Raw genomic sequence first — 27,581 nt, 5'->3', positions numbered from 1 at the left:
GAAGTGGAAGTGCCAGCCTCCATTGCTTTTTTGCCCTACATATGATATGCAGCAATAACCCTCATATGAAATGCATCAATCACCCCCTGCATATGAAATGCGACAGATATCTCCATATCTATCCCTTCTCACATAATCATGTTAGCCCCACCCCCCAAAAAAAAGTCACAGCGGCAGCTTCTCTCTGTCATGCGGCTGCCTAGGGAATCAGGTGACATGCTGCAGTACAATTGGCATTCTGGATCCAGTCAGAAGCCAGCAGAGATTGTGAAGTGGCACCAGTTCAGTTTATTATTTTATTTATTTATTGTATTTATAAAGCGCCAACATATTACGCAGCGCTGGACATTAGTTTAGGTTACAGACAATATTTAGGGGTGACATACAGCAATATGACAATACAGGAATACAAGAAAGACCAGATCATGCAGCACAGTATGAGTACAAGGTAATGCTTAGTCAGTCACTGGATGGGAGCATGGAGATTAGGCAAGTTAGGTTCACTCAGATGCATAGCATGGGTTCACAGTAATGGAGGTGCATGATCTGGTAGGACACAAGAGGAGGAGGAACCTGCCCAAAGGCTTACAATCTAGAGGAAGAGGTAAGGACATGAAAGGTAGGGGACCAGAGTTCAGCTGCGGGTTTAGAGCACTTGTGAGGGGTAGTAGGCCAGAGTGAAAAGGTGAGTCTTGAGGGCCTTCTTGAAGATGTTGAAGGAAGGGGCTGCCCTTAGTGTTTAGTGTTGGAGCGACGCCTGTGCATCTTTGTTTGGCCGTCCCTCATTTAAAGGCACCGCAGGCTGGACCATCGCATTACATGTTTTGCGTTTGGTGGGGCCTGTCAAAAAGACTCAGCTGGTGGCCCGCGGGGCACTGTCTGCACTATAAGAATAAGAACAGTGCATATACACTTCCCTCCTTTCACTATGATTGACAGTCTTTTTACACTCTTTGCATCCTCTGATGGTCAGAATATCCAGATATTTGTCATTGAAACTGCCTCCTAGGACCTGTAGCAACAAAGCAGGTGGTTTTGGTGCAAGGCGCTGGCAGCATAGCGCCTCAGTTGGGCACCGCTATAGCAGTAATGCTAAAGTCCGCGGCCTGCGCACAGGAAATTAGGGATTCTGGCATTTGCTAAACTCGAAAAATAAGAATATTGTGCAAAAGTCCATTTATTTTAGTAATTCAACTTCAAAGGTGAAACTAAAATATAAAAAAAGTAACTCTTGGCAGGTGTTCTGGAGTAAAACATCCCCGACTATGCCGCTGACGTCACCTGATGAAGGCGTGGTCTACGCCGAAACATTGTGACGTCAGACGGCATCCCCGCGTCCTGGCTCTGTCCACCGCCTCCGACTCCCACGCTGTTTCCAACGCATCCCGCTGCTCTGTCCAAGCTCGGGACACAGGAAAGGATAGACGGCAGGCTTGACAGGCGCATTGATTTCTTACACACTGTAAGTGTAACCTGTATCAGCGTGATTGATTGAAAAATAGAAAACATTATTGCACCAGCGGTGCGCTCTTGTTCCCTTCTTGGTTCTGGAGTAATTAGCTGATTAGAGTCTAACACTTTGAATTTAGAATATTGAAAATTTTCATTTTCACAATAGTCTAAGGGTTAGTTCACAGTGTTCAGATACTTTGCAGAATAATTCTGCTTGGTAACTCACTGCCCATACAATTCTATGGGCCTGTTCACAGTATTGCATTGTAACGGTTCTAACTTGCTGCATGTAGGTTTTGTATTAAAGCCTATGCCCAGTCTCCATTGCAGTTCACACTCATTATAACACATGCATTATGCAACCGAGAGCACTATCTGCATGGAGTTTGTATGTTCTCTCCATGGTTGCAGGTTTTTCCTCCCACATCTCCAAAACTTACACATATGGTTTCCCTCAAAAAGTGGTCTTAGGGTGCCTTCACACTTGTCGTAGTGACTTTTGCACACTACATGTGCAATTTTTGGCATGCTATTTAGACTATTTTCCAGAGGGCAAAGATTTGTAGTGCAATTTCTTTTTAAAGTTTTAACTTCCTGTCCCGCCCCTCTTTTTCCTGTATGTTTTCCAGTGGAGCTTGTTCCGTGCTTTTTGGATTTTTTTTTTGGAGGTGTTGCTACTACTGACTTTCTAATTTATGTAAATTTTTGTATTGGCAGGCAAATTTTTAGATTTGGAATGCAAATATTCTCATTTCCACTGACTTGCAATGAATGTGGTTTGTGGAAAAAAGCATACATGTTGGCCGTTTTTTTTTTTTTCTGCAGAAAATTTGGATGCAAAAAATGCACAACAAATGCATTTCCAATAACGTGCATTTTGCAAATGCGAATTCGCGAAAATGCGATTCGCATGAGAATTCCGTCATGCACGAACACACGCTAAGCTAAAGTCCTTTGAAACATCTAACAAAAGACAGATTTTGATGTATTGGTTGACAATAGTGTGTAAAATCTAGCCAAACGACTGCCATTGGGCATTTTCCCTGATCCATGTGGTGGATTAACTCAGACGACCATTGGGCAGATATTGTGAGGTTGGCCACATGCGTACAATGTTGTTTGAATGACATTGTTCTAAATGCGGACAAGTTGTGCAAAATGTAATTTCAGCTTGCGTATGCAGTATTTAAATGAGTTGGTCGTTTTCAATATCGGTGTATGGAAATGATAAGTCTTTTCAACACCGCCGCCGTGAAAGTATTTTCACGACGTTGGCCATCTGTTTTTCACAACTTTTGTTGGACGTGTGTACGGACAATTATACTACAAAAAGAACCTATGACTATAGTACTGTGGAAAATGTCAATGCTATATACAGCCATACAGAGTCCCCCCTAGTATCCGGCACCGGCAGGGATCGCCTTATGCCGGACACGTGCTTGCTGATTGCTTGAGCAACCAGCCTAAAAAGCACAAACCTCCCCTCTAAATACTTACCGAGCCTCCAGTGACGTCTAGCAGCCTTCCTGCAGCATCTAGCAGGCTCCTAGCGGCTTTCTGGTTTCCCCCGTGCACGCAAGCCGGTGTGTCACCTGACTCGCATTGGGTCAGGTGACACTCCAACTTGCATGCATGGACAACAGAAGCAGCTAGGAGCCCACTAGGTGCTAGACATTACTGGAGGCTTGGTAAGTATTTTAAAAACCTCAAAAACCCGCTGAAAACAATGTCCCCATTATTCCTCAGGCATGCTGGTTAGATGAGCCTTCCAGTTGCCTGAGTTCCAGATAACAAGACAAGACAAGACAAATAACATTTATATTGCGCTTTTCTCCTTGCGGACTCAAAGCGCCAGAGCAGAGCAGCAGCCACTAGGGTGCGCTCTATTGGCAGTAGCAGTGTAAGGGAGACTTGCCAAAGGTCTCCTACTGAATTAGTGCTGGCTTACTGAACAGGCAGAGCCGAGATTCGAACCCTGGTCTCCTGTGTCAGAGGCAGAGCCCTTAACCATTACACCATCAGCCAACTTTGCTGTACTTCTGTAAGGGCCGTTTCACACTGGCATTTTCAAGCCAAACGGATCCAGTAAAGCGGATCCTGTAAAGCGGATCCTGTCTCTACTTAACCGCATCCATAAGGCTTGTTCACACTGGCAAATGGATCTGATCACCGGTCGATCTAATCCGTTTTCACTCCGTTGCCACTCCAGTCTTCCAATGAGTGGGCTGTGAGGGAGGATTCACTTACCCAGGCTTCTGTCTTCCTGCAATTGCATCCCAGGTCGCGTCATGTGACTACCACGCTTTCTCCTCCAGGAGGAAGCATGGTAGTCACTTGACGTGAAGTGGGACGCAACAGGAAGACGGAAGCCTGGGTAAGAAACCCTCCCTCACCCACCTGCTCACACTTGTGTCCCCACATCCCCAAACCAACACCCTCAGACCAACACCCCCAATGGAGCATCCCCATATCCCCCCAGACCCTTACCCCCGTGGAGCATCCCCACATCCGCCGCAGACCAATCACATTCCCCTATCCCCCCAGTTGATTTTGCCCCTGAACAAATTGCCCCCAGTGTAGGGCTTCTCATTGCCCCCAGTGCAGGGCTTCATCTGTTTCCGGTCCGCTGGGCTAAGCGGTCTGGAAAAATTGGTGCTAGGTAACTTGCGGTCCGTTCCGGAACGGGTCCATTCAAACGTACACATGTGAATGATTCCATAGCCCCATCCTTAACATTGGATCCGTTCGCATCTGTTCCATTTGTACAGTATCTGTTCCGATCTGGGAACGGGATGTTTTTTAACACGTGTGAAACTGGCCTAATAGTACAGTTTTATAGTCCATTACCACAGGCAAATTTTTTTGGGTGAGCCAATATCGTTTCAGCTTGTTTTGGGGTTGTCAGAGGAAACCAGGCCAGTATGGAGCGATGACATAGAGATTTAGTGAGCAGGCCCCTCCACAAGTCCTAATGCCCTTCTCTCACAGTTTTACTGACATCACTTCTCCCAGTACCACTGCTGCTCGGCACTTCCTGTCTGGTTGTCAGGGGAGCGTGGAGACCTGCGTCAGCTGGAGACGCACTGAAATGAGTTTTTCATTCAACGGCGTTCTGTGTTATTTCAGCCCGATGTGGAATATGATTAATTCACAAAACACACAAGATGACAAGCGCAAACTGAGCAGAAAACCAATTCAGTCGCGTCTTTCAGTAACACGCTCCACGAAGCCTCATCTCACCCAACCACTGAATCACTACCTTCCTGTAATCCAGTTTCACTGATTGTTCTGCTCCTACTGGGCATTAATAAGTTAAGAAACCCCAGGCCTCCGATGCTGCCCTGTAATGATATTCATTTTCACTTAAGAATCAGTAATGACATTTTTATGGGCAGCACTCACTGGGAGAGTTATAAGGAGCAGAGTTTGTCAGACAGGAGGAAATAGAACAGACCCATTGAGGGATGTCATCATCGTCCCCCTGCCTGCCTTCTCTACAAGAGTTCTTCTCTAAATATAGCTCCGGTTATTGTGTCTCTCTGGGTATGAGAAGCGGCACCTCTCTGGCGCTTGAAGGAACTGGGTGACCGGGCGAGGCTGTGAGGAAAAACAACTTTGTATTGTAAAGATTACACATAATGAGGTTTCATTGGGAGGGAGGAGGTGCCTGAAGATGCAATGTGTGGCAGTGGGAATGTCAAGTGGATACAACATAAAAAAATTGGCTTACTGTACCTCTAATAAGAAGGGGGTAGCCCAAATAAAATGTTAAAAAATGTTAATAGAAACCAGATACTTGAATAATAATGCGTTTCGGTGATTGCAGTCCGCTTCCTCAGATCAAATAATAAAAAGTGTCTTAATACTAAGCGTCTCTATCAATGGCCCAAATGCAATTCATGTTTTCTCCCGAGTTTTTTCCTAGGAAATATTTTTACACCTTGTCATAAAATGCTTTTTAACCACTTGCCGACCGCACACTCATACCGTGCGGCGGCAAAGTGGTAGCTGGAGGACCAGCGACGCACATCTGCGTCGCCAGGTGCCTCCCTAATCAGGAAAGGCCGCTCGCGCGAGCGGCCGTTTCCTGTTAGATCACGGAGCGGGTCTCCGTGAATAGCCTGTGAGCCGCTGATCGCGGCTCGCAGACTAAATGTAAACGCAGGAGACGTATGTCTCCTTTGTTTACATTGAACAGCGCAGATCGGCGATCCCCGGCCAATCAGCGGCCGGGGATCGCCGCCATGTGACAGAGGACATCCTGTCACTGGCTGCACAGGACGGATAGCGTCCGGTGCAGCCCCGATCACCAGGGGGGACAGGTAGGAGAGAGAGGGGGGGAATTTCGCAGCGGAGGGGGGCTTTGAGGTGCCCCCGCAAACCTCAGGCAGGCAGGAGCGATCAGACCCCCCTGCACATCATCCCCATAGGGGGGAAAAAAGGGGGTGATCTGATCGCTCTGCATGTAACATGATCTGTGCTGGGGGCTGCAGAGCCCACCCAGCACAGATCATAAAAAACAGCGCTGGTCCTTAAGGGGGGGGGGGGGGGGGGTAAAGGCTGGGTCCTCAAGTGGTTAAACTACCAGCAAGCAAGAAAATACTCAGAATAATTCTGATACTACTTTTTAACCAACTTTTGGGCACTTTTTCAATTGTAAAATGCTTAAAAGTTATTTTAACCCTTGGCATTATGATTATGATTCTTTCCGGATTTTAGGGTGCCATTTTTTTGCATGCTTTTAGATATTAAAGCCTGGAAAAAATCATGCTGCTAGGGAGTTCTGCAGCAGCCCAGCTCTCACTCACCTCCCTGGGATCCAGTGCTGCAGTTTTCCCTCAGCCCTCCGGGTGGTGCTATAACCCAATAGTGAGATTACCGGCTGTCGTCATGACGACAGACGGCGATCTTACAAGGGAAAGGCAGAGCCTCGGAGGAGAGGAAGAAGATTGGAGGTCGACGTCGGGATCCCCCGGGACGGGAGTTAAGTAGGTTAGCACCGGATTTCTCAATCAGATAACGCGCAAATTTTGCGCGCACAAAGTTTTACGCGCGCAAAGTTTTACGCACGCTAAATCCCATAGGCTTTAATGGGCACTTCGCGCGGAGCGCCCTGCGCTCTGTGCAGTACGCGCATAAAGTTTTGCGCACGTAGTTTTATGCGCGAAAAGCTTTTTAAGACGTGCTAAGGTGGTTTTCACAGGCGTGCTAACAGTTAGCACCGCTTTGTGAATCAAGCCCATAGTGGTTGTCGACCAAAAGGGAATGGGACTCGATCTCTCAGGTGACCGCTCGGGAGCCAAACACTTTACAGATGCTTTACTCTGCTATACTGTAAAGGAGCAACACACAGATTTCTGTGGGCAGAGGAGGGACACCAACATGGCGCATGACGGAGTGGATTCCACTGGAATGGTAACAAAGCGCTCAGGGGTAACTTTCATTTAAAGAGCCAGCATTCTCAATTTTTGAACGAGCTTGGGAGACACCTGTACACATGCACAATTCCATCAATCATGAGTACGCACTTTTAAGAGTACTAAATCATGAGATAAGGAGAGCTAATTTATGCGATTAACAGATTGACTATTAACGTGGCTATCCAATAGTCGATTTTCCACAGGATCGACCATTAGAGAGATCCCTTTGTCTTCGAATCTGAACATAGATGGATCTATTTCCTGTCCATACACTGCATAGCGATTTCCTGCTGCTACTCCACAAGTATATATGTGTGGCCCTACCCCTAAGACCCCCCCTCCCCTGGGCCCTTGGGCAGTGTTGAAGGCTCACCTATCACAAGTCGGCACAAATGCTGGCCTCCTCTGGTATCCGCCATCAGTGAAAGTACTTGTACCACATGGCACCAGCACATGTAGTATTGTCGTGACATGGGTTGGTGTCACATGGTACAGGCTTGCAGGGATGCTGGGCATTGGAGCAGGCCAGGTTTCACAGCAGCGGAAAGGTGAGCCTTAAAGTAAGTGTCCAAGCAAAAAAAAAAAAAAAGATCCACTTACCAGCCCGTGGCAGCCATCCTGTACCCTCGCCGCAGCTCCAGAGGCTCCCGGGCCTTGCCAGTTCGGCCTCTTCTACGCTCCACGGCGCGGGTCACGTGGTCCAGCCGACGTCATCAGGACTGTACTGCGCAGGCTGTTTCCTTTAATGCTGAACACAGGCACAGGGAGACACACATACACTTGGGGAGGGGGACACACCAGTTGGGGGTCCATCGGTTGTCACAGTGCATTACAGCCTGTTTCCTGACATCTCTGGATTTAGCTGGTGGGTGGGTCAGTCATGTAGGATCATGTGATACCCAAAGGAGGAACAGTGTGGCCAGGCTTTTGGGGTCCCATTGCTGGATCGGCCTGGCTGAGGAGGACTGGGAAAGTCTTTCCTGGCTTTCCCTTCCAGAGGTAAGTATCCAAACCTCACAGGTTTGCTTTAAAACATTTTCTCCTGTTCACAGTTTTCCGTTTAGATGCACTTGAAGTAGACTTTTGTTAATGCTGTGTTTTAGCCTGACATAATGTGGTACAATTAATATGATGTGTTTCGAATCTGGTTTTTGACTGTAATAATGTCTTCATCCATAGATTTATGCCACCTGATGATCCTTTAGGCCGACATGGACCCAGTTTAGATAATTTTCTAAGGAAAAAGCCAGTTGTCCCTGAGTACAAGAAGCAGCCGTGCCCATATGGTAAGCGCCAATGCATGAAGGGGAATCTGTCTGATACGAATACATGTGAATGGGAATAGACTTGTGTAAATGTTAACCACCTGAGCGGTATGGATGAGCTCAGCTCGTCCATACCGCCGCAGGGGATCGCATGGCCCCGGTGGGTTGTTTTTTAATACAAATTGTTTTAGATCATGTAGCTAGCACTTGGCTAGCTACATGTGTCCCCCGATCGCCGCCGGCACCTTCTGATCCCCCCTATTGCTGCCCTTATACATACCTCCCCCCAGAACCCGCAATGGCGCAGCCTTTCCAATAGCCTCCAGGTGTCGCTATGGGGAGGATCGGGACTGCACATGACGTCAGACATCATGTCCAGTCGTTGCCATAGCGATGACAGAAGCTGTTCCGGGAAGTTGCGGTACTCGCGGGATCGCAGCTAGGTAAATATAGCCTGCGGCGATAGGGGGGATCAGAGCGGTGCCGGGGGACTTGGGGCACATGTGTAGCTAGCCTAGTGCTGGTTACACTATATAAAAGAAGTTTGTAACAAAAATGTCCCTCCGGCGGACGCATGGCCACAGAACTTGAACGCCAGGGAGGTTAAAAAGTCTTGTTTTGTAGTTTGTATTTACATCTGGACATAAGTTTCATAATATATATATATATATATATATATATATATCTCAGGTGAAACGCAAAAAGTTTTGCGCAAAAGTCCATTTATTTCAGTAATTCAACATAAAAGGCGAAACTAATATATGAAATAGACTCATTACGTGCAAAGCGAGATATTCCAATCCTTTATTTGTTATAATGTTGATGATTATGGCTTACAGCTTATGGAAAACAATAAATATCAATATCTCAGCCCGTCAGTATATTGTGAAAATGTTCCATATTCTCGGCTCAAAGTGCCAGACTCTAATCAGCTAATTAATCCAAAACACCTGCAAAGGGTATTTCTTTTATAAGTTTCACATTTTAAGTTGAATTACTGAAATAAATGGACTTTAGCATGATATCCTAATTTTTTTGAGTCATATGTCAGTTAGAGCCTGGACATACTGTCACGAGCTTATTTCAGTACAGTGTATCAGTGTGCAATATCCAGGGACATCAGACAGTGCATAGACCACATGGTCTGATGGGCACTCTATTGCACTGATTGGCAGTATCTTCCTTCAACATGCTTCTGTGTGCAACACTAAGCTGTCCTATTCATTGTAAAATGCATGGCATTGCGTTGCATAGCAACACAAGAGTGAGCCTGAAGCTACGTGCGACAACGATCGTCCGTTGTCAACGACGAACGAACTTTTAATTGATGAAAGAATGACCTAAGTAAAGTTAGTTTTAAAAGGTGTGTAACGATCAGATCGTTAGAACGAATATTACATCACGTAAAAGCAACTATTGCGCTCAGGGCCGGATTTCTGGCAAGGCCACATAGGCCATGGCCTAGGGCACCAGAAGTTTAGGGGCGGCTCAGTGAGTGACAGTAATGCTGTTCTATGCAGCCATCCCTATCTACAAGGACAGCTTTTACCTTTAAGCTCTCTGTCCTGTACTTGTGCTGTCCCTGCAAGATATGTAAGCTAAATCCTACAGGTACACATCAGCCTAAGGCCACATACAGACATCAGACCATAGTCTTTGGAAACTGAAAGATCACAGACCAATCTTACCACCTTTCATGTAGTATGAGAGCCCATACTCTACACAGTCTTTTCTATGGAGCTGAACTCCACATCAGAAAAAAATCTTTGCAAGATGCTGCACACACAGATGCTGTACAGACACAAAAGATCAGTATCTGCAAAAGATCTGTTCCTGCCAAAAATCCATTCCTGCAAATTGCAATGATAGTCTATGAGATCTGCAGATCATCATACACACATGATTTAACTGACATTCATCTGCAGATCAGATCCACCAGGATGGATTTTCAGATCTGCAGATCTGCGTCAGTTAAATCATGTGTGTATGATGATCTGCAGATCTCATAGACTATCATTGCAATTTGCAGGAATGGATTTTTGGCAGGAACAGATCTTCTGCAGATACTGATCTTTTGTGTCTGTACAGCATCTGTGTGTGCAGCATCTTGCAAAGATTTCTGTCTGATGGTGAGTGCAGCTCCATAGAAAAGACTGTGTAGAGTATGGCTCTTATACTACAGGAAGGGTGGTAAGATTGGTCTGTGATCTTTCATTTTCCAAAGACTATGGTCTGATGTCTGTATGTGGCCTTACTCTCATGGTGACACATTGGGTCCATCGTCAACGAGATGGCAAGCATACCATAAAAGTTCAAAACATAACATATAATCTATACACAGGGGCGTAGTAATAGGGGTTGCAGCGGTAGCGACCGCATCGGGGCCCTTGGACCAGAGGGGCCCCGAAGGGCCCTCCCTCAACTACAGTATTAGCTCTCTATTGGTCCTGTGCTCATAATAATCACTTCTATAGATACCTTAAATAGTGGTAATTATTAACAAACTGTTCCCCATCCCCTTCTTGCACATCTGACACTGTGGTTGCCATTGGCAGGTTTTGGTGCGCCGTATCAATTGTCACGTATAGAGTGCTTGGGGGGCCCCATTGTAAAAGTTGCATCGGGGCCCACAGCTCATTAGCTACGCCACTGTCTATACACATATTACTAAAATAGCTATTATCTGTGACAGCAATGATGGAAAGTAAGTTGAATTATCATTGGGGCACACAGAGATAACAACCATACAGACGATATAGTTGGCCTTGGGCGGTAAAAAGTACAAATCCGGCCCTGATTGCGCTTGCGCATAAAAATGAAAAATTCCATGGAGAAATAGTGAAATGCGCATGTCAAGCCTAGTACGAACGATCGTTTCCAACGATGTACTACTTTTGCAAACGATCGTCGTTGGGAAAAATCCGCCAAGCTAGATCATTCGTTTTGAATGATCTAGCTCGTCCGTCGTTAGACTTCATGGTCGTTGGCTGCTTTTTTTCAAACGATCGTCGTTTGAAAGGATCGGGAACGACTATAGTCGCATGTGTGTACGCACCTTGAGCCCTTAGCAGGGCCGGTTCTAGACAGGCACATATAAGGGGGCAGCCAGAAATTTGCAGGGGGCATAAAAAACCCCTGCGCCGAAAAATGGGCGTGGTCATGCAGCAGACCGTGGGTGTGGTCATGGGTGGGGCCAAATATACATGACTTTAGCAGTGGTGTTAAAGGTCTGCTGGGATAGTTTGAGCTCTGCTGTAGTGCATCCCCCAAAAATATATGTGATCTGACAGCATTTCACCAAAAATACACTGCCAAGTTGCTGATGTATGGCACCCTTAAAGGAAACCAAAGATGATTGATACTGTTTTATACATACCCAGGTCTTCCTCCAGCCCCATGCACACAGATCGCTCCCACGCCGCCGTCCTCTGCTGCCTGCTGCTGCGGTATTGGGTCCCGTTAGTTCAGCCAGTCTGCGCAAGAGGAACTGCGCTCTTTACGTATCTCTCCAGCGACCACCGAAGAGATACGTAGAGGGCGCACTTCCCTTGGGTAGACTGGCAGAACTAACGGGACCCAATACCGCAGCAGCAGGCAGCAAAGGACGGCGTCGTGGGAGTGATCTGTGCGCATGGGGCTGGAGGAAGCCCCAGGTATGTATACAACACTGTCAATCATCTCTGGTACACTTTAAGACATTCTTAATAGGAGACCAGCAGCAGCTACAAATGATTAAATTAGGATACACAAAGCTTAAGAAGCTAGGACAGGCAGTGAAAGGGTTAAAAGAAAATGCAGGCTGAAGTGAGCAGAGCAGATAGAAGAGCAGAGGGCAGGTCAGTCAGTGAGACTGAATAGTGAAAAGAAGGGGGGTGAGCCATTACACAGAGTATATCTGACCTCTGTGCAGATTGTTCCTGCTCCCTGAGCTGCAGATAGGAATCAGTTATTAATAAAAGAGTATCCCCCTGCCCACCAATCATCACAGTGATGTGGGCACAGGGTCCTCAGGTCAGTGTGGGAGGTCAGGGGACTCGTACATTATACACAACATAGCGCCGTCCATCAGCAGCACACAGGCAGTCTGACAGGCTGTGTCCTGTGTATGCAGAGAGCTGGGCGGCTGGGACTGGAGACATAAATCACTTGCCTTTTCCTCTCATGTCTCCCCAGCGCGCCCATCCTTCTCATTCAGATACAGAGATACTTGTTAGTGTTGTCCGGATCATGAACGATTCGGATCTTTGATCCGAATCTATTTTATGAGTCGATCATCCGAATCATCAAAATGAACGATTCGGATCGCAAAGGGGGCGGGGCCAGGAGCGACACGCCCCCTCTCAGCGGGCAGCGGGGTCCTGGAAGCAGGGATCGCTCTGTTGGATGGGAGGCAGCCTTGCAGCCACAGGTAGATGAGAGAGAGGGGACATGGGTGCCACTGCCAGATATGTGTAGAGCACACATACTGGCTGCAATGTGCTGCCCATTATAGGCTGTCTGTTCCGTAGTGCTGCACAGTGAACACATTGGAAGCTTTTGGCTCAGCACAGCTCAGTAACTTTGCAGACAGTGTGATTGAAAGGCAATATTAATCCTCCTACACTCGGCACTAAACAGCTGCACTTATCTTCTGGGAATGCTTTCTTTCACTGTGCGACCTTTTCTTTCAAAGTGTACAGATGAACATATAGGTGAAATATATGTAAAGCATATGACTTCAGCATGTGGGTATTACGTGCAAACATTTCTGCTCTCTGCTCGTCCCTCCTCCCTTCTCTGTCCACTCCCTGCCCTCTGTCCATCTTCTCCCCTTCTCTGTGTGTCCACCCCCCTCTCCTTCTCTTGTCCACAGACCTGTCCTGCTGTTCATTTCACCCCCGAATGCTTCCTGTAGTAAAATGATCCGAGATTCGGATCAAAGATCCGGATCTCTTCAATGATCCGATTCGAATCATCCGGATCATTGAAAAGATCCGAACTTCCCATCTCTAATACTTGTGGCTGGCTGGCCGGGATCACATGGGGCGGGCAGCCAGTGAGAGAGCAGAGTGTCTCACTCCTCTCTCACTGGCTGCCTGGCCCCATGTGATACCCGACCAGGCTACTGAGTGTCTCTATCTCCGCCCTCTACACACAGCACAGCGGAGATAGAGGAAATGTGTCTGCGTTCCATGGACCAGGAAGCAGCAGCATATTTGAGGGGGCAAGAAGTCTATTTGAGGGGGCTCTGCCCCCTCTTGCCCCCCCCTAAAGCCGGCCCTGGCCCTTAGCCTGTTTTGTTTTGTTTTTTTCATTGAGGAGACCAGACCATCCAGTGCAAACATAGTCTGCATACAAACGCCATGCATATGGTGTCTTTGGTGGGATCTAAACTCAGGACTCCAGGGGCTTTATTCACTAAAGCGTGATAACTCAGTTATCACGTGTAAAGGATTTGCACGCGCAAACAAGCGCGCAAAGAATTATGCACGCAAACAGTTTCCACCGTTCGCGTGTTAAGTTTTATCGCACGAACGGCGTTCCGCTTCACGCGCTAAATGCGGAATGCCATTGAAAGCTATGGCGCTTCACGCAATCAAAAGATACAGTTTGGCAATGAAATCAGCAATGGTGCTTACATTAACATGTGAGAATACGGCGTGCGCAAAGTTTAACTCTACTTTAGGGGCCAGATGAAGCCGCTAATAGAATAGAGGGAAAATTACCAATATTTTTCTGTTGAGCACAGTCAAATGCGAGTAGCAGAATATCAATAGTTTTATCAATATTCTGCTATACCTTTACCTAACCTGTATAGCTCTAACCCTCCCCAATCTTTCCTTTGAGCCCATTCACAAAGCCCTTTTTTTACCAGAAACAGGTTCCTGACAATGCTTATTTTTTACCAGACACCAGATGCATTATCATCAGGGGCGTAGCAATAGGGGGTGCAGAGGTTGCGACCGCACCAGGCCCCGAAGGGCCCTCCCTCAACTGCAGAATTAGCTCTCTATTGGTCCTGTGCTCATAATAATCACTTCTATAGATACTTTGAATAGTTGTAATTATTAACAAGCTATTCCCCATTCCCTTCTTGCATCTCTGACACTGTAGTTGCCATTGGCAGGTTTTAGTGCGCAGTATCAATTGTTATGTATAGAGTGCTTGGGGGGCCCCATTGTAAAACTTGCATCGGGGCCCACAGCTCCTCAGCTACGCCACTGATTATCATATCCGATATATGGCATGCTTTTGCTAATCAGACAATGCAGACATTCCAATGGACCAGTGGACTGGGTACACTATTGGGTAGCACATCGGGCCCCCTATCCACTCCAGCTGGGCCCATCAAAGGGTGGACTGACCTTTTGGGTGCATTAAGATCGGTCGGCAGAGAAAAATGCTGTGTCAGGTTGAAATCAATGAAATGCAGCGTGATGCTGAAGCTCACCGTGTTCCCTTGCTGTCAGTAGATGAAGGAACATACTTTTTAGACTTCAGAAACGCTTGTCAAATTTGTTGATTTAAAGACCATGGAGAAGAGGCCAAATTAGGCTCCAAGACCACTAGTTATAACAATTTTTTAACAAGTTTTCTTTATTTCAAACGTTTTTTTTTTCTTTTACCAACATATGTCATGTATTGGTTGTTTCTTCAATATGACAGGTAAACATATCCAACCCCCATCCCTCCACCAGCTCTCTATTTCATCCTGGTGCTGGGAATACACAATGAGTGTTTTTCAGCATATAGATGGCTTGATAGATAATCTCCATCAGGTCTGATCTGATTTTGATCGTTTCTCTAAACGATTTTCTGTTCACTTCTAGAACCTAGAATGAATTATTACATTTTTGTCTTGCATTTTTTTGTCTTGCGTGAGTTGTTTGTGTTTTCCTTCATATAAATTGATATTGGAATACTAGAACAATATGCAGTTCTAAAACACATTTTTTTTTGTATTCCCACTCAGGAAAGAAATGTACGTATGGGCATAAATGCAAGTATTATCACCCAGAAAGGGGCAATCAACCACAAAGATCCGTAGCGGATGAACTTCGTGCCATGTCCCGGAGCAACATTGCCAAAACTGCTGGTGAGATTGGGCTGGTGAAGAGCAACAGTGTTCCTTCAAATACAAAGATCGACACCACCCCAGATGTAAAGCGCTCAACTCCAAAGAGGCAATCGGACCCTAGTATACGAACTCAGGCTTATGACATAGAGGAGAAGCTCCCTACCAAAAACAAGTTGGAAACTAGGTCTGTGCCGTCTTTAGTTAGCATGTCAAGCATGAAACCCCAAAGTACCACTCCATCTAGAAATGGAGTTCTTGCCACTGTTCATTTACCATCTCAGGACCAACTGCCAGCTGGACTTTACTCTCCAATGTTGATGTCATCAAAGAATCATGGGTCACTCCCATGTGACCAATACCCTAAATGTGAATCCCCTGTGGATACTGGATATTATTCAATGATGAATGCTTATTCAAACCTCGGAATCTCTGGAAACCGGAGTCCTGAACGACGTTTCTCATTAGATACAGATTACCGGGTTAGCTTTGTGTCCTCCGATTGCAGCAGTGAAGGTAGCTTGAGCTGCGGGAGCAGTGATTCCTACTCTGGTTACAATGACCGTTCCTACGTCAGTTCCCCTGACCCCCAACTGGAGGAAAATCTGAAATGTCAGCATTTGCACCAGCATAACCGGACAGGTTCTCAAGCATTCCAAGGCTACCATGACTCCTTGATGCGAGTCCAAAGTTATGGTCATGAGCCAGAACCAAAGCACCACCACAAGCCTCCACCAACCTACATGTGTTTACCCTCTTTGCACCATGCTGTTGCCGCACGTTCAAGTTGCCCAAATGATTACCACGTTTCAAAGAATGGAATTATGGGTAGATCTTTGGTTTCTACAAGAATGGAAAGCATTTCTGATTCTCGGTTGTACGAAAGTCCCCCTCAAAGGCAGCACAAAACCTACATAAGCCAAGAAAGCCCTAGAAACGGGGACCGTGTCAATTACAGTATGGACGCTTATGGATATCGTCCTAATTACCCCATGTCGGGTAACCCGTCACAGCCGTGCTACGAACAGTTTACTTTTCAGAGTCCACCGGAGACCCAGGACCCATCTTGGAGGGTTCCATACTGTGGTGTTCCTCAAGAACCTCAGAGAATTTCTAACACTAGAGAGAAGATCTTTGTGAACTTGTGTAACATCTTTCCAGCAGAACTTGTCCGAATCGTGATGAAGCGGAATCCTCACGTCACCGACGCCCAACAGCTGGCGGCCGCTATATTGATGGAAAAATCCCAGTGTGGATATTGAAGATAACCTATAAAAAAAAAAACTATACACCTTTTGCGGTGTGAAGATTATTTCTTTTGTTCAGCTAATGCTGAAGGAGGTTTGCTACAATAGCATTTGTAATCTCCTTCTCAGGGGGTTATATAGTAATTGATTTATGTTAATTATTGAGCCATACATCTTCTGTGGTCACCGGTACAATTCGAGTCTTTAGCGTGCTCAAGATTTATATTGAGGAACGAGGGCTCAGATAAAGCACAGGGTTAGAACACATTTGTATAAAAAAAAAAAAAAGTTATTTTTCTTTAATAGTTTTTTTTTGCAACTAATTTTTGGTAAATTCTGCAACCCTTGGCCGTCCTACAAAAATGGCTGATTAATTTTATAAACATAGATATTTATTTATATTTTGATATCTTTGGCGCATCAAGGGTTTCCAGAGAAGCACTTTTTGGGGTCAGCTCGCAAAGTATGAGAAGCATTTGGATATTTGTTGTTATTTTGCTGTTTTCCTTCCACACCACCATGGAATTGCTTTAAAAGATCGCAAATCTGGGCAAACTAAACTGAGCGTAGAGAAAGTTGGTGCTTCCCGCACACCCTTGATAAATGTTTTATAAGGGGTGCTCAGGCCAGAGCACTTGACTCGCTCCTTAAAGTGAACCTGAGATGGCTTTAACAGCATTATTTATACTTAGGAGAAAAGAAAGGGTGTCCGCACTATATCCCTTGCATCAAGTTCCTTTATTATGGACGTATCCACACCAAATCACACATCATGTAGCTGACATGTTTCGAACCAAACGGTTCTTACTCATAGCTATTATTTATACTTACCGGGGGCTCATGAGGTCCGTAGGATACCTCACTGTCCTCTTTGGCGGATCCGTTCATTTGGAAAAGCTCACGATAGCCTGGCCAGCCACGCTCTTCTGCGCATTGTTCCCCCCCGCCCAAGCAAACCCATGCCCCACTAGCAGTGCCATTAACCTCCCCCTCCCGCCAACACCAGTTCTATACTTACCTGTCTCAGCACACAGCAGTCCTCCCATCCTGTCTGCCTCACAGTCTCTCTGCTCACCTGCACTGCTATGTCCAGAGGCGGGTCTGGTGCTACTGTGTCTCACCTGCACACTGCTATGTCCAGAGGCTGGTCTGGTGCTACTGTGTCTCACCTGCACACTGCTATGTCCAGAGGCTGGTCTGGTGCTACTGTGTCATTACAGCAGTAAAAAGCTGTGTGGACATAAGAGGGAGCAAGACGGAGGAGAGGACAGCTGCATGCCGTGATAGGCAAGTATAAGACTGATGCTAGTGCTTCTTTCTGCTAACTCTGCAATGGTGGCTACAGGGGGAATGTTGGAGGGGATACCAAAGTAAGTAGTAGACATTCTCAATAGCAGCCACCAGCCCTACTGTTTCTGTACCTGAATTGTTAGTGAGATGTGAGTTCAATAATGTTGATACATTACATTACTGGACAGGCTCCTGTCTAAAGACATCATAAGGGGGGGGGGGAGGGGGGGTGTTTAACGCATTGTAACTTGGGCAACCATGTGTCTATACATATTTGACTATCACAGTTTCCAAATTCTGAATGGAAGTGCTGAGCTCTGGCACATATGGAACCACCCACTGCTCTCCACTTCCTCAGCTCCCATCATGCTTTGCACTGTAGAACTTAATAACCCCCACCCCCAAGATGCTTAAAGGATCAAAATGTGCCGATAATTTTTCTTTTAGGTTATATTTTCACACCTTATCACTAAAATACCTTTTAAGTCACCAACGAGCAAGATAATATGCAGAATTATTTTGCCAGTAATTGTTTTACCTACTTTTTTCATTTGCAGAGTGCTAAAAGGTTTTATTTATACATTTTAATCAGAAGATGAAAAATGATCTCCTAGGAAAAAACTTAAAGGACAACTGAAGTGGCTTAAAGGGCATTTTATTGATAAGAAGGGAAAATATCACCTAGGAGAAAGCGTAGGAGAAAAAAGTAAAATTGGATGGGGCCCAATCAGAGCATTTATCAGAGGGCTGTCAGGTGAACTGCTGGAAAGCGTTCTTAATTCATTCTAAGCAATTCCGTGCTGGTGGAGCGGAAGGAGAATATATCATTTCATATGTTGCCTATTCTTTGTGAATTCAGCCCAATATCCCTGTGATCAGTCCCTTATGAGACCGTTTAAAACGCCAGTCCCTTTTGAAGGCCAGTTGATCTATCATAAGCACACCCAGAAAGGGTACATTTTTAGCCAACCTTCCTATTTTCATTCAGATCATTCAAATCGTATTGTAAGAAAACAAGCTGATGGCCCAATCAAACCTGAACGATCACATCAATCGTTTCCCTAAAGAAATAGTCAATTGATGGGGCAGAGTTTTTTTTTTTTATAGATAAGATTGTAAGTGGTTTATAAATGATCAAATGTTGGATTCTTTAATGCTGTGGATCCATTAACCCATTAGCAGCTTCTTAGGAATTATCTCGTTTGAGATAAGTGCACTGCTTTTGACCTCAGCCGGCGCAACTCCTTGTGCTGTAAATTCTTGGAATGCTTTGATGTCTCTCTGCTGGCAGAGGAGAAAGAAACTGAAAGCAAAAGTCCTCTGTTATTGTCTCACACTGCCCCCTAGTGACAATTGGCCATAAATACACATTGCAGCAGTACTAATTAGTATCAAGGAAATGTAACAAATAAGAAATTTTTAAAAAAAGTGCTGAAATAAATTGGCCTGGAACACGTGCAAGCCTCTAATTAAATTGGCTGCCAAAGAGTTAAATACGATCTTTTCTTTCGATCTGAAGGATCTTGTTGAAAATAAGTTCATTTGCTAAAAATGGCACTTGTTAATGGGCCATATTACATTATGGATGTTATGTAATATTCCACATTTGATACATAAGGTGAGATATGAGACTACAGGTCATGATTGCAAGGAACGGTTTCTACATGTATTTCTAATAGTTATACCAAATTATGTTTAAGTTATTTTTTTATTGTACTTTTTTTCTCTTTTTTCCCCACTGGTCAGCTTTCGTTTTTTGACACCCCCCTCCCCCGCGAAGGACCACATTTTATTATAAATAAGAAAAAAAGGGACTGATCTTTTAAGTAGTGTTTTTACCCCTATATGTAGCTTATTACTTGAATTAAGCATCATAACACTGTAGATTCTTTTATGTTCTTTGACTTTTTATATAAAACAAAGACCAAACAGCACTGACTTTTTTTATTTTATTTGTATTTCATTTTTAACTATTTAATTTATAATGTTTTGTTTTGTACTTCAGTCACTAACCTGGGTTACATTATGTGAATAATTCACTCTGAATCACTATTCTATTGTTATTTGTTTCTTTTAGTTTTTATGCTATTTGTGAATCCCTACTGAAGAAAATTTCTCAAGGATCGACTTTTAACTCAAAGAAAAATGTATTTTAGCTTTCAATAAGTTGTTACAATCACATCTGAGTTTTTACCTGCTGCCTAACTTCCTGTTCCAAAGATTCAGCATTTTCCCCGGGGGTCCTGGATAACAGGAAGTTAGGGATAGCAATAACAGCTTTGGCAGTCATTCTGTGTCTTTCCCAGGCTACAAGATGGGTTTTATGTGCTGCTGTCTATGTCCCTCTTGAAGAGATTTACCCACTTCCCCGCAGGAAAGGATGTGAGGTAATTTTTTGCAAGGCTCAAAGGAGGTTTGAACAACTTTTTGCACTGATCAAAGTTGACAAAACGGACCAGAATGGTGAAATGGGCTTTAAACGAGTCTGCAGCCAACACTGGTTACAGTGCAGAGAGGACCATTTCAGTGTTTTTTATTGCTGTCTGTGCTTCCATGTAGTAGATTCCTGACAGTCACTCCAGCTGGAAGGAAGAAGAAATCTCAGTAGTGATAAGACTTTGGCCCATATGCAATTACAATGTTCTCCTAAGATATCTCATAGGAGATAATATTCATCTTCTCTTTAAACTTACTTTTCATGCATTTTATTACAAGATATGAAAATATCACCTAGGAGAAAACTCAGGAGAAAAAGTGCGTTGCATATAGGCCTAATTGGGGGCACCCAAAAAACTTTTTATATGCTTTAAAGGGACACTTAAGCCAGGAATAAAAAAAAATCAGTTTTACTTACCTGGGGCTTCTACCAGCCCCCTCCAGCCGTCCCGTGCCCTCGCAGTCACTTGCGGAGCCTACGGTACCACGCTGCCAGTTAGTTTCGTTTTCGCTGATTGGCCCCGACAGGGAGTCGGCGGGCTTTCTGCGCCTGTGCAGGCCTGGCCACGCCTATCCTTCATGTTCCCGTCCTCAACAGCATCCTGCACAGGCGCAGGACGCTGTTGCGGACGGGAATGCAAAGAAGAATACGTTTGGCCAGGCCTGCCAGCAAAAACAAAGCTAACTGGCGGCGGGGGACCAGAGAATCTGCAGTGACTGCGAGGGCACGGGACGGCTGGAGGTGGCTAGTAGAAGCCCCAGGAAAGTAAAACTGATTTTCTTATTCCTGGCTTAAAGTGAATGGGAACCGCATTTAAAAAAATGAGACAGATACTTACCCAAGGAGAGGGAAGGCTCTGGGTCCTATAGAGCCTACCCGCTCCTCTCCTGGTCCCCTCGTTCCAGTGCTGGCTCGCCCGGTAGCAGTATTTGACTAAATTAGTCAAATACTGCATTACCCGGCCGTAGGAGGCTTCAGAAGTCTTCAGGGAGCCCGAGTGCTCCTGAAGAAGGGCGGCCCTGGGATGCGCCGCACGTCTTCGGGAGGACACGGCTCCCGAAGACTTCCAAATACACTTTCGGCGGGGGATTGAAATGGGGGGGGCAGCACAGGATAGAGAGCACCGAGAGGAGTCGGAAGGCTTTATACGACCCAGAGCCTTCCATCTCCTTCGGTAAGTATTTGCTTCATTTTTTTTTTAAATGCGGCTTAAGTGTCCCTTTAATCAATAAGGGTTAAAAGGTCTTACATTCAAGAAGGAGATACGAGTGTATAAGTTCAAAAAAGTTCACGGCCCATATGCAATTAACATTTCGCCTGTGTTTTCTACTAGGAGATCATCTCCTCTTGATGATACCTAATGCATTTTATTGTTAAGGTGTTAAATATCACCTAGGAGAAATCTCATGATAAAAAGTTAATTGCATTTAGCACATAGGACATTTTCACAGCATAAGCTGCCTGGTCAGGTCAAGTATTGTGCTAAGTTCACAATTAGCCCTGAGCACCTTTATAAAGGTAGGACCTTTTCACCTTTATTGATTAAAGCATATGAAAAGTTTTTGGGGCGTCTCTGCATGCCTTGTAGGCTTATCACAGTAACTCTAGATAGGGGACATATTCAATCTATGTCAACTCCTAGAATAAAAGTTTTTTAGGGGGTCGCGACCGCAGGACTACATACTGACAAGGTCGAGTGGGGATGGTACCTCCCCACATGCCCCTATGAGTGGTTGCCTCTTCAGCAACCGACTCGTATGAGTATATTCCAACCTGTGATATACCCGTACCTTATTACCATACCGTATTACACCAGATCGGGCTCCTGGCGTCCCTGTGTTCTTTTCTCTTCACAAATGTGGACTCGCCAGTAGTGATGGTCATGTCTAGGAGAAATCATGGAGAAGCATGTCATCAGTTTGGTCAGGTGATAGATTTGTAAGTCTCTGATTTACTAGTCATAATCATGTGCTAAAGCAGGATGTGGTCACAGCAAATCAGAGCTTTGCAAATGTATCAGCTGATCAAACAAATCATGCTTCGGTATGAATTCTCCTAGACCAGGGGTGCCCAAACTTTTTAGGACAAGGGCTGTATCGTCGTCCTTGAAAGTTCTAGGGGGCCAAACCAGCAAAATTAAACACACATTTTTTTGGGGGGAGGGGGATAGTTATGATGATTAAACCGAGATGTGCCTGTGACATTTTGACAAATAAGACATTTGCACAGGAAGTAACCCAAATATTGTGCACAGTGGCAGCTGTTAATGGCGGTTACTGCTGCTGGCACAGTGGCAGCTGTTAATCAATGGCTGCTACTGCTACAGTGGTGGCTGATAACCTACAGGCAAACAAAGGGGGAGGCAGAGCTATACAAGGTGGCTACTGCATGCTACACCGCAACTACGGCCTACCGGCCTGCATGGCTTTAACAGATGTAGAGAACTTTGGGGGCCATCAGAAAAGCCTTGGTGGGCCGCAATTGGTCTCCGAGCCGGACTTTGGACATACCTGTCCTAGACCATCACTCCTCAGTATGGACAACAGCAATAAAAACCAACCGAAGATTTCAACCTTCTGTTTCTAATTGGAAAAATTATTTCACTTCAGTCTTTGTTCCCACTTCAATAGAGTAATCGATCAGCAATGAAGATTTTCAAATTTCTGTTCAATTTACAAAGACAGTAAATATACAGCCTTCACCCGGTGTAGGTATCAGGTGTAAGTATAGCTCTCAAGTATAAGTAGCTCTCAGATGATCACAGCGCTGTAGGGCACACTTGGAAGTGAGTGTGTCTACACTGCAGCTGGGCAATAAAGCACAACGGACAGTCGCCGTTTTGAGCGGTCTCCCGCTCTTTGTCGAGATGCCACTGCACTCGACAAAGAGCTTGAGACCGCTTGTAACGGCGACTGTCCGTTGTGCTTTATTGCCCAGCTTCCAGACTTGGATTTCAAGTCTGGAAGCCATACAGACTAGACCGTGCAGGAAGGGTCTATAGCAAATGAGGTGCGCTGTTCCATGAAGTATATCTACTTTGTTCCCACTTCAAAAAATTACCCTCACCTTTTGGTGCTGTAGCCCCAATTACCTTAACAGGAAGTTAGAGTAACTCTCTTTATTGGAGACGTAGGGGTTTATGCAGTAAAGTGCAGTAATATTGCTGTGCGCAGACAGCACGTGGTAATATTAGCGTTCCTACCGGCAGTGGGTACTAGGAGTTACGCCATTAGCACCACCTGCAGTACTCGAGCAGTGCAAGCATTGGTATGGTAACACGCGTTACTAACGGTAATGCTCGTTAGTAACTTGTGTTACCGAAGCAATGCTTGAGCTACTCTAGTACCGTGGGTTGTGCTATACTGTAACTTGCGGAACACACTAACGGTTATAACGCTAATATTGCCGTGCTGCCTGTTTGCACAGCAATATTACAGCACTTTACTGCATTAACCCCCACAGACAGCACGGAAAATCAGAACTCACACCTAGCCTTATTTTATATTAAATGAAACAAAAAATGTCTGGAGTCTGCATTAATGCAGACAGATACCAAACTCGGTTTTATCATGGATTTACTTCACAACCGTGTCTAGTTTATGTAAAGGTGGCTGCAAACATAGCAATCCAATCGATGGTAGTGATGAGCACAAAATTCGCATACACATAATTTTGCATTGAACTTTGCAATTACTATGCAAAATCGTAAATTTTGTAAAAAATCTTAATCAAATTAATCTATCATTGTAATCATTTTAAAAATGCAAGGAAAAATTACAGTTTAAAAACCATTTTTCGTTTGCATTTTTAAAATCGATTTTCTCAAAAACGAGGTTTTTTTGTAAATAATTTGACATGTACCCACTATTCTGCTTAACATGTTGGTGGCAATAGCATGTATGGGGGATTTGCTATTACCTGCTAAAGTCGGCATGAAATAACACAAAAATTACGGAAAATTACAAATGATTACAATTACAGACTAAATAAATTAAGATTTTTCCTGAAATTTCGCTCTACGATTTCGCATTGTAATTGCAAATTTCAAAGCGAGATTACATCTGTGCGAAATTATGCTCATCAATAATCGAAGGGGCAGAATGATTGGACGTGATTGGTTAAACAATCCCTCGCTGACATAAATCTTTTAACAATCAATTCTTGTTTTAAAAGAAAGATTCAGGATTTGATCAGTCCTTTGGCTGTCTGCTATTGAACGATCTTCTACATTTCAGCACGTACAGTATTTGTCTGACCGGTTGGTCATGCGATGGGTTGGATTGCTACGTCTATGGCCTTCCTAAGCCAGGTCTTCGGTTTGTTACAGTTTTAATGTGTTTGTAATAGGTATTCTCAGAAGATATGGGAAAAGATTTTAACTGCATTTTATATTTCCATTAAAGTTTACCTGTCTTTTCATGGCCAGCTTTGTGCTGCATGAGGAGGAGAAGGAATAAATGGCTTGTGTTTTCTTATTTCTCAGTGTTTATGATTGAATTTTATTTGGGGAGAGCAATTATGTAAAAGAAAGGGGTATCTGAGGTGACATGTGACATGTGACATGATGAGCTCGACATCTGTTTCAGTGAGAAAGTCCAATGCACAGGACCAAAACCTCATTCTCCATACATAGAGGGCAGCTTACCAGAGCTGAGTTGCATATACTGTGCACATCCCGACTTGAGAGAAACTTGCTTATCTAATGTTTAAAGAGACACTGCAGCGAATTTTTTTTTAATGATATAACGAATTGGTTGCGTAGTATGGATAATTACTAGAACATTAGTAGCAAAAAAATAAAAAATAAAGCTCATATTTTAGTTTTCAGTTCGTTTTTTTTTTTTTATAACATTGCATCATTCTTTAATATTTGCAGTTTACACACTACTCAGCATTCTAAATGATTTTACAGAGCAGGCCAATGAATTTTTGAACTGTTCTCTGCAGGAGAAAAAAAAAACAATACAGTGCTAGACATATGAGATAATAAGCTTCAGAAGATAGAGCTCTCTGCGACTTTGAAAGTCATAAAGCTCAATGTTTTTTTTTTTTGCATCGACAACTGGAGTTTCTTAACTCTTCCTGTACTGGAAACAATATTAGACTAATGTCTCTGCGACTAATGTTTTAATTCTTAGCTGTATTACACATACAAATCATTATATCATAAAAAATTTTTTCACTTCAGTGTCTCTTCAACTCTTTCAGGCACAGAAAGAAGAGGAACACAGCATAATTATTTGTGTTTTTGGCAGTGTACATAAACATATCTATCTCATCGTACATATTCAGTGGAATATTCAAGAGAAAGGTAGTGAACATCAATAAAATATCCTTTTATTTGAAAATCATGATAAAAAAAACATATTACCAGGCAACACCACCACTATGGAGAGGGGCGGTTACAAGACAGTGAGAGAGTCAACAGCCGTTTTGCACCGCCAGCATGTATAGCATCTTCAGGACAACCAGCACCCCCAAGTCACCGAGCTAATAGGCATTTTACCAACAATTACCTGACTATCCTGGCAGACCTGTCGGCTCTCCGCCTCCGCCACCCCTGGTCATGTGAGTAGTAAATGACGTTCCCCCCTGCGTTCTGAGTTGCAGAAGTAAACCGGAAGTCCACTAATAACAAGCATACTGGAGTAAGTTCCAATGCCATGCACAGCGCAGCGAAGGTCCGAGATGTATTGTGTGTAGTCTCCCCATTCTATGTAGCTTTACCAGCCTCCCTGCAATCTTCATAGCCTCTCCATCTTTTCTGCATTCTGTTAGGCCTTGTTTACATTATAAATCGCCAGCGCTATCGCAAGCGCTGGCGATTTATGGGGTGATTTTGAAAGCACTTTTATAAGCGCTTTCAGCTTAGAAAAGCGCTTTTATAAGCACTTTTGCAGAGCGATTGATTTTTCACTTCCTGGCGTCAGTGAATTTTTTTAACATGGAAAAGAATATAATGTATTCATTAAAGCGCTCAGGAAATCGCAGTACAAAGCGCTTTGCGATTTCCCTATACCTGCCATTGAGCCAAAATGCTCAGAAAATGTTTTAAAAATTGCAACGCTCAAATGTGAACACTGTCATAGGAAATCATTACACAAGCGCTTTCAGCGCTCAAAAAAAAAAAAAAAATATTGGCAAACGCTGATACTGTGAACAAGCCCTAAAGCCTTATAATCCTTTCTGCATTGAGAGTAGCCTCCCCATGCTTTCTGCATTCTATGCAGCCTTTTTATCCTGCCTGCATTCTATGTAGCCTCACCATCCTCCCTGCATTGTGTGAAGCCATGTCATTCTCTCTGCACTCTGTGTGGCCTCATTATTCCCTCTGCACTCTGTGAATCCTCACCATCCTCCATGTAATCTGTGTAGCTGCATTATTCTCTCTGCACTCTGTGTAGCCTCACCATGATCCCTGCATGCTATGTAGCCGCATCATTCCCTCTGCACTCTGTGTAGCCTTAGGGCCCGTTCACACTGCACGCGTTTCCAGCCGCGTTTTGGAAACGCGTGCAGGTGGCCAAAACGCACGACATCAGACATTGCATAGAGTGCAATGTCTGATGTTCACACTGCATGCGTTCCGGACCTGTGCGGTCCGGGAACGCATGCTGCACGCAGATTTTGCAAAAACGCGTGGCTGTCCCATTCACTTTTCAGTGATGGGATCAGCCACGCAACGCACACAAACGCGGATGGCCATGCGTTCGTACGCGTTGCGGTCCGCACGCATAGCCATCCGCATTTCTGATCTGAACGGGCCCTTATTACTCTCTCTGCAGCCTCATCATTCCCTCTGCACTCTGTGTAGCCTCGTCATTCCCTTTGCACTCTGTGTAGCCTTATTACTCTTTCTGCACTTTGTGTAGCCTCATCATTCCCTCTGCACTCACTCTCTCTGCACTGTGTAGCTTCCTCATTCCCTCTGCACTCTGTGTAGCCTTATTACTCTTTCTGCACTTTGTGTAGTCTCATTCTCTCTGCACTCTGTGTAGCCTTATTACTCTCTCTGCACTTTGTGTAGCCTCATCATTCTTTCTGTACCATGTAGCCTTATTACTCTCTCTGCACTGTGTAGCCTCATCATTCTCTCTGCACTCTGTGTAGCCTTATTACTCTCTCTGCACTGTGTCGCCTCATCATTCCCTTTGCACTCTGTGTAGCTTACCCCTCCTCTCAGCATTCTATGTAGCCTCTTATCTTCCCAGCATTCTATTTAGATTAATCATTATTCCTGCATTCTATGTAGCCGCCCCATCCTCTCTGCATTTTATGTAGCCTCACCAGCCTCCCTGCATTCTTTTAACACAGTGGCAGCTTACAGGTGGTTTCTGCTTTCATTACAGCTTCTTGGAAGTCAAGTGCTGCTACAGAGTTACATGGCATGAGCTGCTGCTCTAAAGATACCAAAAT

General features: G+C 44.7%; 1 protein-coding gene across 1 annotated transcript in view; it reads left to right on the top strand.

Annotated features, from left to right (window-relative positions):
- Nucleotides 1-16,687, top strand: part of ZC3H12C (zinc finger CCCH-type containing 12C) — a 106,344-nt gene extending 89,657 nt beyond the window's left edge. The window contains exons 5-6 of the mRNA XM_068264979.1: nt 8,052-8,158; nt 15,090-16,687. Coding sequence (XP_068121080.1) covers nt 8,052-8,158; nt 15,090-16,453 — 1,471 coding nt within the window. The 3' untranslated portion in view covers nt 16,454-16,687. The remainder of the gene's footprint in view (nt 1-8,051; nt 8,159-15,089) is intronic.
- The last annotated feature ends 10,894 nt before the right edge of the window (nt 16,688-27,581 follow it).

This window comes from Hyperolius riggenbachi, chromosome 2 (genome assembly GCF_040937935.1).
Source record: "Hyperolius riggenbachi isolate aHypRig1 chromosome 2, aHypRig1.pri, whole genome shotgun sequence".
NCBI lineage: Eukaryota > Metazoa > Chordata > Amphibia > Anura > Hyperoliidae > Hyperolius > Hyperolius riggenbachi.
This window is presented reverse-complemented; position numbering and strand designations above follow the sequence as displayed.